General features: G+C 40.8%; 1 protein-coding gene across 1 annotated transcript in view; it reads right to left on the bottom strand.

The window, feature by feature from the left end:
* Positions 1 to 12,868, bottom strand: part of GPM6A (glycoprotein M6A) — a 186,143-nt gene extending 173,275 nt beyond the window's left edge. Inside the window, exon 1 of the mRNA XM_015408137.1 lies at positions 12,740 to 12,868. Coding sequence (XP_015263623.1) covers positions 12,740 to 12,776 — 37 coding nt within the window. The 5' untranslated portion in view covers positions 12,777 to 12,868. The remainder of the gene's footprint in view (positions 1 to 12,739) is intronic.
* Between the last annotated feature and the right edge of the window lie 2,546 nt (positions 12,869 to 15,414).

The raw sequence follows: 15,414 nt of genomic DNA, 5'->3' as shown, positions 1-15,414 counted from the left end.
CTATGTATTCAAATTGTGTTGAATAAATTCTGAAGAGGAGTCACAGAATCTTCCAATTATACAAATGAAAATGTTAGATTCAGTTAGAATATATTAATTACAGTGTTCATAACCTAAACATTCACAGTCCTTCTTTCAAACAGAATAATCATCATGAAGTGGTTGACACTGTTATTCAGCTTTACAAAAAAGCATGGGGAACTGTGAGCACTAGGAGTGTAGTGTAGTAGTTACAGTGTTGGACTAGAACACAAGTGAGCTGGGTTCAAATCCCTACTCTGCCAGGACACTCACAAGGTGACCTTGGGCCAATATTCATGCTATCAAACCATCTACCTGACAGGGATGTTGTGGAAACCCAATGGGGAGGGAAAACCATATGCCACTCTGAGCTTCCTGGATAAATGTACAGACAGATACGAGTCAACATATTTCTAAATAAGAAAACACCTATGCAGTGATTGCATTTAGAATTATCAAGCTGGCAATCAGTTTACTGACAAATTAATTTATATGTAGAGAAAACAGTAAGGGCTTCACACAACAAGCTTCTCTACCAGTAGAAAAGGGAGGAAGAGACTCACTTTGACCACTCAATGTAGGAAGCCCCTCTGACCACCAAAAAGGGGATCACAGAACCTGCATGGACAAAAGCCATGTGGAATTAGGGATGTAGTAAGAAAGGGAATTGGGTGATATTCAATGAAAAACTTGGGTGAATTCAGCTCTAAAAAGATAGCTGTGGTGCTGGTATCATTACAGTGGCCTTAAAAACTGGACCCATAAGTTAGTAAAACTGGAGAGTGCTTTCAACTGGGCAAAAGAGTTGCCTGGTCCTGACCTGGATAGCCCACGCAAGCTTGATCTTGGAAGATAAGCAGGGTCTACTCTGGCAAGTACTTGGATGGGAGACTTCCTTGAAATTCCAGAGGTGGTAGGTGGTAGCAGGCTTTATTCAGCCACCTCTCTGAATATCCTCCAGGCCCCCAGTAGGAGTCAGTCACCAAAGGTCGCCATGACTTCCAAGTGAACACACAGTCACCAGAGGTCACCATGGCTTCCAGGTGCACACATCCTAACATGCACAAACATGCACATATGAAAAATACAAAAAAAAAAGGTTGCCTGGTTATGTCAAATTAATACATGAAGGTCAGAAGCATCTCACTTCCTTGAATTCTGTGCTAACTGCCCCTGTTCAACTGCAGCCCCTTTGTCACCTTTCTATGGCCTATAGCTCAATTCCCCTCCTTATTATTGCCTCTGACCTCACAAGAGCTTTTGCCCATGTCCTCCAGTACAGCCTTTTTGGTGGTTAAAGGTGTGACAAAAACTGGAAAAAGGGGGGGGGACTCAAACCAGGATATGACTACGAACGAAAAAGGGCTAAACTAAACCATATATATATAAGTGCAAATTATATAAAGATTCCATCTGCCCCTCCCCCAAATATGACCCTGATCCAAACCATATATCACAACAAAATAAATCACTGGGCTGGCTGTTACCATGCATCTATATTAATAAAAGAATTCACATCTCCATCTGTCTGTCCATTTGTGGCAGGCATTAACACATCAGGACATAAAACCAGGAATCTCAAAATTGGCCACCAGCCTCAGGATGATCATGGAAGATCTGGGGCAAAAACTGAAAGGAATTGGAATATCTTGGCCTAGGTTTTCTCCAGACCACCACCACCCCACATGCTATTTGCAATGTAACCTAAACTTGTGTAGTCATTAAAATGTCAGACTAGGATCTGGGGAACCCAGGTCTGAATGCCCACTCTGCCACAGAAACTTGCTGGGTGACCTCGGGCCCATCACACACTCTCAACCTAACCTACCTCTCAGGGTTGCTGTGAGGATAAAACGGAGGAGAGGAGAATGATGTAAGCTGCTTGGGGGTGAAAGAAATTAGAAGTGGGATAGATGGATGGCAGATCATGAAAGGAAGACCACAAAACAAAGGAAGAGAAAAGTGTGGAAATGAGTTAGAGAAATTTAGGAAAAGACAATGAAAGTTCTTTTTTTAATGTTGCTAGTGAAGCAAAATATTAAAAAGAATACTTTAATAATCCAAGTAGCCCTGTCTCATGTCCCACACGAGGTTCTCAGAAGTTTTCAGGCCTTGAATATCCTGACTCTGAAAACTCTGACCCCCCACCTCTTTCCGGTTTTTCACGTAAAGGCTTGTGGTTTTGAAATTCCTCTAAAGGTTTTTTCTTCTGCAAAGCGTGATCTGTTTAGCTAACTGCTGTTATCTCTGTCTCACTTGTGTCTGTGGTTAAGCTTCAGAGATGCAAAGCATAAACATTTGTAACCGCAAGCAAAAGAGAATTCACATCCAAGATGTTTCCTTTGATAAGGAAGGTGTTAAAACTTTCCACTGCTTAATGCTTGTGACGTATGATTAAAACTTGTATATAACTTTTGTGACTGAAAAGCTTGGGGTCTGGCTTTTTCAATAACACCTTGGTGTGTTAGCTAGACCAGGTACCTAATAAAGCTCTCCTCTGGAAGAAAGAATCTGTGTGGTCTCACATCTGGACAAAACTCTACTCTCCCCGTGCTACACTACCACACATTCACAGGGCTGTCCCTTTGCAAGATCTGGCTGTGCAGGAGCCAGGTGCAACTGAAGGAAAAAGAAAACCAAAGACCTTTCTAGGAGGCTTTCAAGGACTGTAGCTTGTCCTGGCTGGTTTTGCCTTGCTCCAATGCTAGCTTGGCAGATGGGTTTGGCAGGATCTGCTCAGCAAATATTCCAAGTAAACTTTGCTACATGACCCAGACAACAGACTACAAGTGCTTTTTACTGTGCTCTGCCTTCCCTGAGCCACTAGTGGCTGCAGTCAGATCTACATTAGAATTTTCAATGCAGACGGAGCCAGGAATCCCCCCGCTTTGAAGGTAAGTCGACTTGGCAACTCTACAGTAGGAAGAAAAAGGGCAATGCAATAAAACATGCCCAACAGTTTCAACTTCCCCACTTACACAAGGGCATATATATTCCTGGTATGGTACACAATATCTGCCTCCCAAGAGAGCAGAGGGCAGGTCATTAAATCAGGCCAAAGTAAAAGCTCTCCTAAATTTGGGGTAGGTGTATGGACTGTGATAGAATTGCTCCATTCCTTTGAAGCATCACATATGGTTTTAGTTAGGGAGGTGTTTCATCAAGGTGTGACATGTTCTTCATAATGGGAGGCTGTACTCTCAGGTGTGGTTGACCCACTTCCTCTTCCTAGATTTCTTTTACTAATTTTATCCTTTGACCTACAGGTTTCAGATACAAAAAACTATTTTAGGCATGCTGAAAGGCTTACAGTATCCCAACACATTTTGTAAAAACTTTGCTTATGCCACATGCAAACATATACAGCATTTCAACTCTCTAATCCATGCAGTTCCAAACGTTATTTCCAATGCTGCTGTTAAAGGAACACCTTTGGATTTTGGCTTGTCCTCAGAATGGTATGACCCTATTTAAGTGAGATTAATTTGCCCTAAAACACAAAAGGTTAGATAAAATTCTGTGGATCTGGGATATTGTGGTTCTTATTGTGACTTGTTTATTACAAGCACTATGTTATTATGCTTGTTACTTTTGTGCATTGTGTTTACCACCTTGATTACACACCCGCACACACACTCAAGAAAGTGCATGTAGAAAGGTGGGAGAAAAAAAAGCTCTAAATAAATGAGTTATGGTCAGCAGCTACTGCACTGTCTTACACTTGTATTAATAGCATTTGGAAGAGGAGATTGGATTTATACCCCGCCCTTCACTACCCAAAGGTGTCTCAGAGCGGCTTACAAACTCCTTTCCCTTCCCCTCCCCACAACAGACACCCTGTGAGGTAGGTGGGGCTGAGAGAGCTCTGACAGAAACTGCTCTTTTTCAAGAACAGCTCTTATCAGAACTACGGCTTGCCCAAGGTCATCCAGCCAGGTGCAAGTGAAGGAGTGGGGAATCAAACCTGGTTCTCCCAGATTAGAGTCCGCACACTTAACCACTATAACAAATTTGCATTACACAGTCTCCTTTGTTTGTAGCCTGTGCAAAATTGATATTTCTTTTAATATTGGCAGAGAAGTCCCATTTCTATCTACTGTAACTCAATCAAGACCAAAGAAGTTGGATAAGGGGTCTGAGCATCTGTCTGCAAACTAAAATGACAATGAATGCATCATTGATGGATTGACCTGTAACTCATATTGATGTTTCTTACTTTGAATCAAGCTGTAATTATGCAGAAAAAGTGCATCGTGCTTTAACACTATGGAATACACTGCACAGGTAATTTTTAAACTGTCTGATTCTTAGGTAATTACATAGTTAAACTAATTAAATTCAGTTTCACATTAAATGCAGTAACTATATTCCTTTTTATTAAACTGATCAATCAACGAAATAAGGCAGACAGCTAGTCATCAATTTGTAAAACAAAGCATGTTATTTTACTGCTTCATTTTTATTTTTCTCATAAGAACTTGTAAAAACATGGGAGACAAAAACTAAACTCTGAGGAACTCCATAGGATAAACCCTATAGGAAGGACCAATAGTCTCTGATAATCAACTTCTGAAGCCTGTTCTCCAGGAAGGAATGAAACTATCACAAAGCAGTATTTGCCAGAGAGAAGCACCAGAAGAACACCATGATCATACTCAAAAGCTGTTGAGAGACCCAGGAGAACCAGCAGGTTCACATTCACTGGAGAAGTGCCCGGCAAAGATTGCCAACTAGGGCAACCAAAGCTGTCCCCAAACGAAATCTGATAATGAACTTCAGCCAAATCAACTAGAGAGGACCTTCCACACTCTCAAGTGCCCAAAAAATCCACGCCAGAGGTCAGACTACTATTTTGCTGGTTCAGCTGGTTTCTTTACATTTTTTTCAAAGCAGCAGGAACACTTTCCTCCATCAGCAATGTTTACCAGCATACTGATGTAGAGTTTCCAGTCCCCAGGTCCTGGTTGGGGTTTCCCTGGTTTTTGGGGCTTCTGCCTGCTGCCAACCAGCCAGCCAGCCGGTGGGGGAAACACCACCCCCAAAGAGCAACATCGCTATGTGATGTCCCCAATGTGATGACATCACATGGAAGTGATGTCATCATGTTGGGGACATTACACAGTGACACTCTGGTTTGAGGGTAAAACTCTATGCTTTGAAGCCAGTTTTACCATAAAGTTTTGCCCAAAAAACCAGAGTGTCGCCCCCAGTGGTGCCAATGCGATGATGTCACTTCTGGGTAACATTCTCATGTCAGGGATGTCCCAGAATGCCCCCCAAATCCCCCGCTGGCACTGTGAGGGGACCTGGCAACCCTATACTGATAAGGATAGGTAGTCTCTCATGGATGATCATAACCATTCAGGGAGGGTAAGTTTCAAGAAAGCAAGTTGTGCCACAGAAGCACCTTAATAGTACTCACAGTTAAATCAACTAAAATTAATCCATGCAGCTGCAGCCAGCACTTTCCAAAGGGAGGAGGGATTCAAATTAAAACAGGGCCAGTGGCACCCTTGAAAGCTAACAACATTTATTCTAGCATCACTTTTTGTGAGTCAGAGCTCATTTCTTCAAATGCTCTGGAAAGGAAATCATTTTGGAGATCATTGTAAGAAAAATCATGGGGGAGGGGGAGAGAGAAAGGAGATTCAGACAGACTTCATTCCCAATGAAGCCTCTAAGTCCAAAGAGATATGAATTATTTTATTTGCAGTAGTGTTGACGGTTCTGCCAGGTAAGTTGAAGTCTCTTAAAAACCTGGCTCTGTTGGATGGCACAGTGTAGATGCAATGGTGGCAAAGTGGCAGGATGGCACCAATACACCACATAAAAAGGCCTTATATGGGCCTAAGCTGTGTTTGATGAATTTCTGCAGCCCATACTGAATCTTATCAGTCCATCCCCTCTCAAACAGCTCTTCATGCCTGCTTTAATTCTCCAAAGATGAAGAGAATGTCTAGGAGTAACAGTGTTAATCACACCAATTCTCTATTCTAGAAATAAACCCAGCACTGACAAGAGGGCTCATCAAGTCAGCTGACAACTTGCCAAGATCATCCTAGACAATCTTAGATTCTGAGAACAGACCACTTGAGTTAAGTCTCCCAATGCAACAGAAGTTGGAGAAACCAGCTATTACAAAGCTCACAGTGGAGCTGGCATTTGTTTCCCACCCGCAGGTTCCCTTCCTCTGTACCAGTGCAAAATATTAAGGGAAGTGCATGACCTAGTGCATGTGTAAGTAAACATATACATCCTGATTACTGTCACAGTTTCCACTAACACCAGACAATGAGTCCCAAGTCTGAATTTTGAAGACCCACAGAATCTGAGACTGCCTCTATAAACCCTATTAGGAAGTTTTAGACCAGGGGACCCCAACCTTTTTGAGCCCATGGACACCTTTGGAATTCTGACACAGTATGGTGGGTACAGGAACAAAATGGCTGCTACAGGAGGTAGAGCCAGTCACAAAAATGGCTGCTGCAACTTATCTCAGTCACAAAGTGAAGTTTCTTTTACTATGTTGGCAGCTGCTGCCAAAGCAATGTTTTAAAAAAACCTGCACAGCTAATCAGAAGCCTTGCAGGGCAAAAGTCCCACTTGACCCTGCCCACTTTCTAAAAACACTTGACAGCCACCAAGAAAGGTCTTAACAGGCACCATGTTGGGGATCTCTGGCTTAGACAATGAGGTGAGCAGTAAACTAAGAAAATCCCCAGTCTGTCTCTAGAGCCCAACTGCAGGTACATATATTTAATATATACAAGTTGCCCATAAGATGAAATCCTTATGGCTTCTGGAAACTCCACGTTATTGAGACAGAAGAGTCTGAGATTACAGAATTATGAAACAATACACAGTTAAAGAAGAAGACAATATGATATATCCAATAAACAACACCGTATGAAGGAGAAAAAACAAACCTTAAAATTTTCACAGATAATCAAAATGGAACTGTGTTGTTTTCATAAAAACTGTTTTCCTCTGCGAAATCTGGTCCAATTACTCATTCATTGACCAATTCCCAATATTTTTGTTATATTTTTATCCCGTCTTTCATTCAAGAAGGTCAAAGTGGAATATATGGTTCTCCACTCTTCCATTTTTATCCTCACATCAATTTTGTGAGATAAATTAGACTCTAAGAGAATGACTGGTTCAAGGACCAGCCAATGGAATTTCACTGAAAGTGAGGATTTGGACTCACATCTCCCCAGGCCTAGTCCAGCATTCTAAACACTACACTGGCTCTCTACTATGCTCATTATCCTCAACAAGACTTCATATCATCTGCAACAGATAACACTAGAGATGCTGAATCTAATTTGGTAGAATGTATATATTTATCTTATAGTCAATGTCCAAAATGCAAAGACAGTCAACAAGTAAGAGTGTTGTGTCTGGAAAGCAGCTAACCAAAATTTGAACTGAGCACACTCTATTAACCTCAGAAAGGTAACTAATACAAATGAAAATTCCTCTAACTTTCAGATCCGAACCTATTCTGGTTTTTCTTTGACAGTGCCAGAATATTTGCAGCTGCATGCAGCTTTCACTTTCCATTTTCCTGTGCTATCTTTAAGTTTCAAATATTTTTGAGACTTGGGGGTTCTTTTGTGAAGAGGCTTCACCAGCTTCATATCAAATTTGGTACCTCTATCTCAAACTCCCCCCCCCCCAGGTTCCTGAATATAACCTAGGAGAGATTTGCCATTGACTACAGTGGCCCCAGGTATAATCAGAGAATCATGAATCCGAATAATACTGAATATTTTTTCTTTGCACACCCCCACTTGGTTCACATATGAGTAGACTGAAGAGTCAAGTAGCTGACATGACTAGAAGGTCTTACCACTGTGGAACTTCTAATTCACTCTGCATTATTCATAATCCTTCTAACTGCCTAGGAAACTTCAGTTGGAAACAGATAAAAGAAGAGCTCAGACAACACTTACTCAGTGCTTGGAATCTACCTTTAAACTTGAACTGAGTGCTGGCTGGAGCCTAATTGCTGCCTCCTGTTCCTCACCTGCAATTTATAAATTAGTGTTTTAAAAGGCTATACGAATTCAAGTTTAAGAATGGCTATGAAAGTCTGTTCTGTAAGTTTTTTCAGTTAGTATGTTCTAATGTTTGCAATATTGCTCACTTTGTTCCAAGGTTATTGTTACAATTGTGGAATGCATGTATCGACTATTTGTTATTGTCACTTGAAAATTCAAAATCCCCAATAAGAATTATATTTTTTTAAAAAGAAAAACAGTGGGAAACAACAGGATTCAGGGGCTTCAACCAACATTTAGTTTGGTAGTGTGTCTGAATATTCACACTAGAGGGCAGGCTGTGAATGCGTTCTGAATGCTCATTTTATCTTACCTGTGCCTCCTGACCTGTCCTGGACATTTTATGCCCTTAAGCAAATGAGAACTTTTTAGGGTGACCAGGCCTGACTTGGCAACTAGCAGGAAAGTAGGGGATGGGAACATGGTGGGGCAGCTGTCAGCAATGGTGCATCACTTCCGGGGGAAACCCAGAATTTATGTCATGTGTCTGTAGGAATTCCTGGAACCTCTATGGACAGGAATGATGTCATTTCCAGGTTTTCCCCAGAACTGATGTCAATTCACTCAAGAAATTGCCAAAAACTCTATGGTTTATCAAAAAGTTTCCGGTGATTCCTAGAGAAGTGTGATGGACATTTTAAGCATCAACAGCAGGAGATGAGAGGTGATTCTCACCCCCACCAAGGGACTGGCAACCCTAATATTTCCCTGCCACAATCTGTGTGACGTTTCTTTTCCATCGCTGTTCTCAACCTACATTGTCACCTCATCTACTCCAGATCTGGACAATCTGTGACCACCCAAGTTAAATGTTGCACCTCCACAAAATTACAGCATTAAGTATCCTACTTTGGGCTGCACACTTAAGGCTGCAAGGTCAGAAGGGTTGTAAAGCACCTGATGATTTCCTTCTTCCAACAAGAGGAGCTGCCAGTTAGAAAGACTCTGGGGGACATCCCCATGTCCCAAAAACTCCTGGAAAACAATCTCAGGTCTCTCCAGGATCATCTCACCTGTCATATCCAGTGAACCTCAGGGCAACATGAATTCTTTTGTCACACAGCAGTGTCTGTTTCTATACTACCAACAGGATTCTGAGGTCAAAAAATAGCCTCCATTGATGTTCTCCAGCTTAGTTTTCTACCAAATAATTCTTAAAGATGAATGAAACTGAGCTCTCACACGCACACACTTAAATGCACATCTTCAAAATTCAGTCCCCCATCTGGAAATCCTTTCGGTATTAAAGGAATATTCTCACTCTACCACCAATTGGAGTCCTAGAAAGAATGGCTTTGGAGATTCAATCTAAACCTCTTATGAAAAATGGTTGCTTGTCACTATCTGACTAAATCCTGATTTCATAAATTTCCTTTCATAGTTGAACCAATGCGTTCCTCACAGTTAAACTCAGAATTCCATCTAGTAGCCACATCTTTGCTATAGTTAAAAAAGGGACAAGTGGTATGTGGTCAAGAAAGGAAACAGTTTCTAACATTTAGATACAGAAAAATAAACTAAGCACATGGTCTGCAGAAGTTCCAAACATCTGGATAATCAGTCATTCTGTCAAATTAGAACATTATTCAAATATATGCATCTACAGCACAAGGCCTGGTAATGTATAAATCACTAAAATGCATTATTATGTACGTTAGGAATGTAAACAATACCACCATACTTGGTAACTACACAACGTTCTTTCTCTTTGGCATCCACATGTTAGATGGCTTTTGCAGAATTAATGTTAAACCATTAGCATGCAGCAAAACATATTTGAATCATTTCCATTCTACAGGTGGTGGTGGGGAAACACAGGCACAATTCAAGCTAGAGCTTCTAATGCTAAGCCTTGTGTGTATTGGCTTATCCCACTGCTACTTCTTCTTCCACAGTTGAGGCCCCTCAAAAATCAAAACAACAAAGCCACACTATCAGAATTGGAAAATGCTAGTAGAAGAACAAAGGACTGTGGTTTGATTCCTGTCATAATTTTAAAATAAACCATACTCTCAAAAGAAGTGCAGATATAAGCAATGGCCCCTATAGTGAATTTAGCAGTGCCATCCTTAATATCACTATTCCAGGTGTAGTATTTTGTACAGTTTACTGCATGACAAAAAAAATGCTGTGGGAATAAAATGTCATATGTTGCACTATCAGCTTCATATCTGCAAGCTTCATCAACATAAAACTAATAATTTCCATGATGGCTGCAAGACACTTGCATTGCAGTGCTATGCTAGGGAACCTCAAAGCATTCTGCTGGTGTGAGGAATGGAGGATGTGGTAGGCAGTGACAAAATTTATACTTCAATTGATTTTCAGAGAAGAGAAGAAGGGAGGAAATGGTTCCAGCCAAGATGGCAGCATGAGGGGAGAAAACACATTTGTATGATACTGTCATGACTAACTGTTCAGGAACATTATGCAATGGAAAACAGCAGCAAGTAGAGTCAGACCACAAAAAACGCATGCCATACAGGCTCAAGGAAACAGAAAATCATACACACAGACTGCTGTGCAAAAGCACTTCTGGGAAGAAACAGCACAAGGTTCTTGTCTTTTCCAATGCAAGGGACAGCCCTTAGATCATTGTAAAGACCAGGTAGCTGACATGATAGCCACAGAGACATCTTCCAGTTCAGAACACAGTTTTCATCTTCTCACTCAGGCTCTTAGGTAAATGTTTTTGCTCAATGGGGAAAAATCTGGTAATTTGTTTTTTTTACAAAGACTGGACTTTTTTTTTTTGCTCCCCTACTTCCCAAGCAACACCAGAGCAATGAGACAAAATGAAAATAAATGCCTGTGTTTGTGATCACAAACACAACTGGGCTCCACTAAAGAGAAAAGAGCTCTTCACACAGAGCATATTGTGCATGGGAAAAGAATCTAACATGTTAGCTGTTGCAATCTCACTATCATCTTTATTTTGAGTGACACTGGCTATTCCAATTGCTCTTCATTTGAAGTGGACAGCATCATATGTGCCAACATACTAAAAGAAACCATTAAATGCTACACATCGCTTGTTGTTTTTATGAGGATGCTGATAGGGTGCAAGTGAGACATTTCACTGATGGTCAGGTGCAAACCATTCCACTTAATTTTCTCTTAATAATAATCTTGTGCTATTTCACCACACATGTGACAGATGAAACCCAAAAAAACCCTAAAAAGAATTACCTCAGAAAAATGTTTATTACAAAAAATGCTAAGTTTGTTATGCCTCTGATTTTCATTATCACAGATCACATGACGATGATCGAATTGCTTGTGCTTAAGAAAAAGCAACTGAATAAGCAAATAAGCTTTCAAAAATATACTGTGTTTTGGAAATTTGGGAAGAAATTATGCCTCCATACAAGAAATTACATACAGAAATTAGAATTATTTCTTTTACACCTACATTCATATTAATGTTTCGGTAACATCATTTGCCCTTATGAGAGGTAGTAAACACTGTATGGTTGTGTGCAGTCTAAATGGGTCAAGTCTAATGAGAGAAGCATGACATCCTTACATATAACAAGCGGATTGAACTCAGATCTGAAACCTGGAACATGGAATCAACTGAGACACCAGTTTTTTGTATGTAAATAACAATTTCATCAGGTCCCAAAGCAATTTTCACTTACTGAAAACCATTTTAATATCCATTATGTCTACAAAGCACGCAAGAATTCAACTGTGTTAGCATTAGCACTGCACTGGCTATATAAAATGTCCTCTTTCTTTAATATGTTTAAATAATCCCTGAATGCACACAGCAACACAAAAACCGCTGATGTAACAACACAGGACTGTAGTGGGGAAAAGGGGACTTCAAACAGTGCAAAAATGCAGGATTATCGTCTGTGCAAGTCACTAAGAATGGTGTATCCTTTGAAAGGTATCACACGTTGAAGTGCCAGGTACATAAAATGCTGACTAGAGAATATAGGTAAAATAATATATGAATACTGTTCATCGACAGTGTTTTCTCCAGGAACAAAAGAAGATGTGCTATGCATAACTGAAAAGAAAGGAAACGTCAACCTGCAATCTTTCACCATTTACTACCTTTTTCCCTCTCATTATACACCCTAAAACAAGGCACTTCCAACAGATAGCAAGAGAAAATGGGAAGAGAAAGAAATATAGGCAGCACTACCAGAAATTTACAAAATATACTCCTTGTCTTTGTTTAGACTGGACACCCATTCAGAGGTGTAAATAATGGTCACTTTGTTAGATTTCTAAATGCAACTAGCTACAAATGTGTGTGAGTGGCTCTCTTGTAGTTCACACTGGGCTCCCTTGACCCAGCTAGACAAGCGTGAACATGAAATAAATGAAGGTTAACAAAGACTGGTCTGGGAAACAGTTCACATTAAATGCTTGCAGCAGTGTTAGTGTTTTACATACGGAGCTGTGCTGTGAATTCCTTTAAGCCTGAAATATTCGTGAGCAATTTTGCAAATCTTCACAGCATAGCTTGTTGCAAGAAGCAAAATGACATTTAAGGGAGGAAAAAAGTGGACAGAAAACCCATGTTTCCCATCATTGTGAGGATTTCCAGTGGCATGCAGAGACAGAGAGAGTAAATAGAGAGGTAAAGACCCACTGACAAACAAGCAAACAAACAAACAACTACTTTATCACAATACCTCTTTGTGTCTGTCCCTCTTCCATATTTTCTTCCATGGCTACCTTTCTTCGCTAGAAACAGCTGCACAGGTTTAATCAAAAGCCCCACACAGATGGTGGGAAAACTGTGAATTTATTTCCCCCGGAAAGCTCCGTGAGCACTGTTTTAATGCAGGTCCTCGGATCTTAGCTAAGGCTCCCCTCACTCTCTTTGCTTGCTTGGAGACAGGCTGTCAAGTGTAATTTCATTCAAATTACTCTTCCGTGAAGATTATCAATTTTTCTTCTCAAAGCTGTCCATTGTATACCACTGTAAGCAGGTATTCAAATGAAAAGCCTGCGATTTTGGGGGAGGGGGGAGAAATTTGGTAGGGGTCCCAGTAGCAGTATAACTGTGATTCCTAAGGCTCGCTTTGCATATAAAACAGGGAGAAGAAATTGATGTTTGCATTGAAATCTGTGCTTTAAACTGGAAACAGGCTGCACTGCGAACAGATGGAGGGGTGTCTTCCTAACATGAAGCAGACCACGAACCCATAATTCCCCCTATTTGCTACCAAAGTGGGAGAGCCCATGTGCCTGCAGTTTTACATGCAGCAGTACTGCAATTCTTGTTTCCCTTTTGTACATCATGCTAACATTTCATTTCAATAATTGTGTCCTGCTGTGCTTCTTTATTAAAAGAATTTTGGAGCGGACCAACACAATTCAAATTTGATTCAGCGGGTTTTTTTTGTGTCTATGCACACATTCACATATATATTTACACACAACCCCCCCCCAATCTCTCACCCCCACCAAATCTGCTTTAAAAAAATCTGGGCCAAAAAAGTACACAAATGTGAAATTATTAATTCAATACTGTGCATTAAATCATCATCATCATTTTTATGTAAAGACAGCATATATCTTAAATACTTCAATATATCTTAACTAAAATACTTCAAAACTTTCATCCTGTGTAAAGATGTCATATGATCTGTATGCTACAAGTTCATTGAAACAAAGTGGTCCCACTTCAATATGTTGTAAGAAAAACAGCTGTGGCATGCACTGCTGACAAAAGGCAAAGGTTAAATACCTCATGGGGGCAACTGCTTGTTTGGGGAGCTCTGCAGTCTGATTTGGAATGCAAACTGATTGAATTCTGCAGTTTGGAAATAAAATCTGCATTCACTGTGTCATTGGGTGATACAGAAGCTCCTTGAAATGCCAACACATTGGGGGGGGGGACCCATAATGTTTATTTTATTAGATTTCCAGCAAATATTGATAACTGCCTAGGAAAATATTTTGCAAATATTTCAAGGAGGGGAGGGGCTTGCCCGGGCACCCCGTGGCTGTGGGGAGCCCAGGCAAGCCAAGAGAAGGCATGGGGTGTGGCCTAATATGCTAATGAGTTTCTGCTGTTGGGTGTGGCTAATGGCTTCCTGCTGGGATTTTTCTACAAAAAAAGCCCTGCATACTAAGATGCCAAACCATGGATTAATCCTGGTTTGGAAACCTGGCTTGCAGACAAGAAACCATCCACAGTATGTGATTTGTAGTACTGTTGCTTGTTCTGAACCAGGAAGTCTTCAGTGTCCAAAAGTGGCTTGGGGGGAGGAGGAAGAGTGAGAGCCTGAAGACTTTCAAGGCTCATTTTCGTAACAACAAACCATGGTTTGGCATTATGTCTGAATGTAGCCAGTTCAGGTAGTTTTTGTAGCTTTACACAGCAGTAGCCACCCTTTCTGCCCAAATAGGGTCCACAACGCAGAAAACAAAACAAAACAAAAATTTAAACAATTAAAAATACAGTTAAAATTAGAAAATCTATTAAAAGCACATAAATAAACAACACTAGAAGGGCAACCAATAATTGTTATTGTGGGTATGCCAGGCAATTCAAGAAAGTCTTTACCTGCTTGCAAAAGACACAGGTAGAGGGAAACAGACAAATCACTCTAGGGAGGAAGTTTTGGTGCCATGATGGAGAAGGCCCTTTCCCAAGTTGCCACGTCTAGCCTCAGATGGTGAGGGCAACTGAAACAGGCCTTCGAGGATTACTGGAATGAGCATGGGAGAAGGTGGTCCTTATGGTATGTTGGTTTCAGGCCTTACAGGGCTTTATCATACCAGCACCTTGAATTAAGCCCAGAAGTAAACTGGAAGCCTGTGTAGGTAGAACAAGACTGGAGTGATATGGTCCGTATGGCCCACTCCAGTCAACACTCTGTCTGCAGCATTCTGTACCAACTGCAGCTTCCAGACAGCCTTCAAGGGCCACACCACATACAGCACATCACAGTAATCTAATTTAAATATTACCAGGGTATACACCACAATGGCAAGAGGTTTCTGCCCAGGAAGGGCCACAGCCAGTTCACCAGCTAAAGCTGGCAACTCTAGGTATGATGCATAACTGAAATAATGTACTGACATTAACGTGCAACAAATCAGTATATCTGGTGTTTTAATCTGCTCCCATTGTTGGCTAGGGAAGGGCATGTCCGATAATTAATCACTACGAATCAACCTATTCATTTACTTTATGTTCCACAGAGTTATAAAAAGATGCAATACAGACCATAAATAACTCCCCGAGTGGTACACTGCACAATCATGCACCTTTATGGAGGCTATGAACAAGTGGGATTGGCATAAAGTAGATTTTAGCTTCCTCCTTTGTCAACAAGAGCTAGTAGTACAAACA

Source organism: Gekko japonicus, unplaced genomic scaffold (assembly GCF_001447785.1).
Source record: "Gekko japonicus isolate JY-2015 unplaced genomic scaffold, Gekko_japonicus_V1.1 scaffold109, whole genome shotgun sequence".
Taxonomy (NCBI): Eukaryota; Metazoa; Chordata; class Lepidosauria; order Squamata; family Gekkonidae; genus Gekko; species Gekko japonicus.
This window is presented reverse-complemented; position numbering and strand designations above follow the sequence as displayed.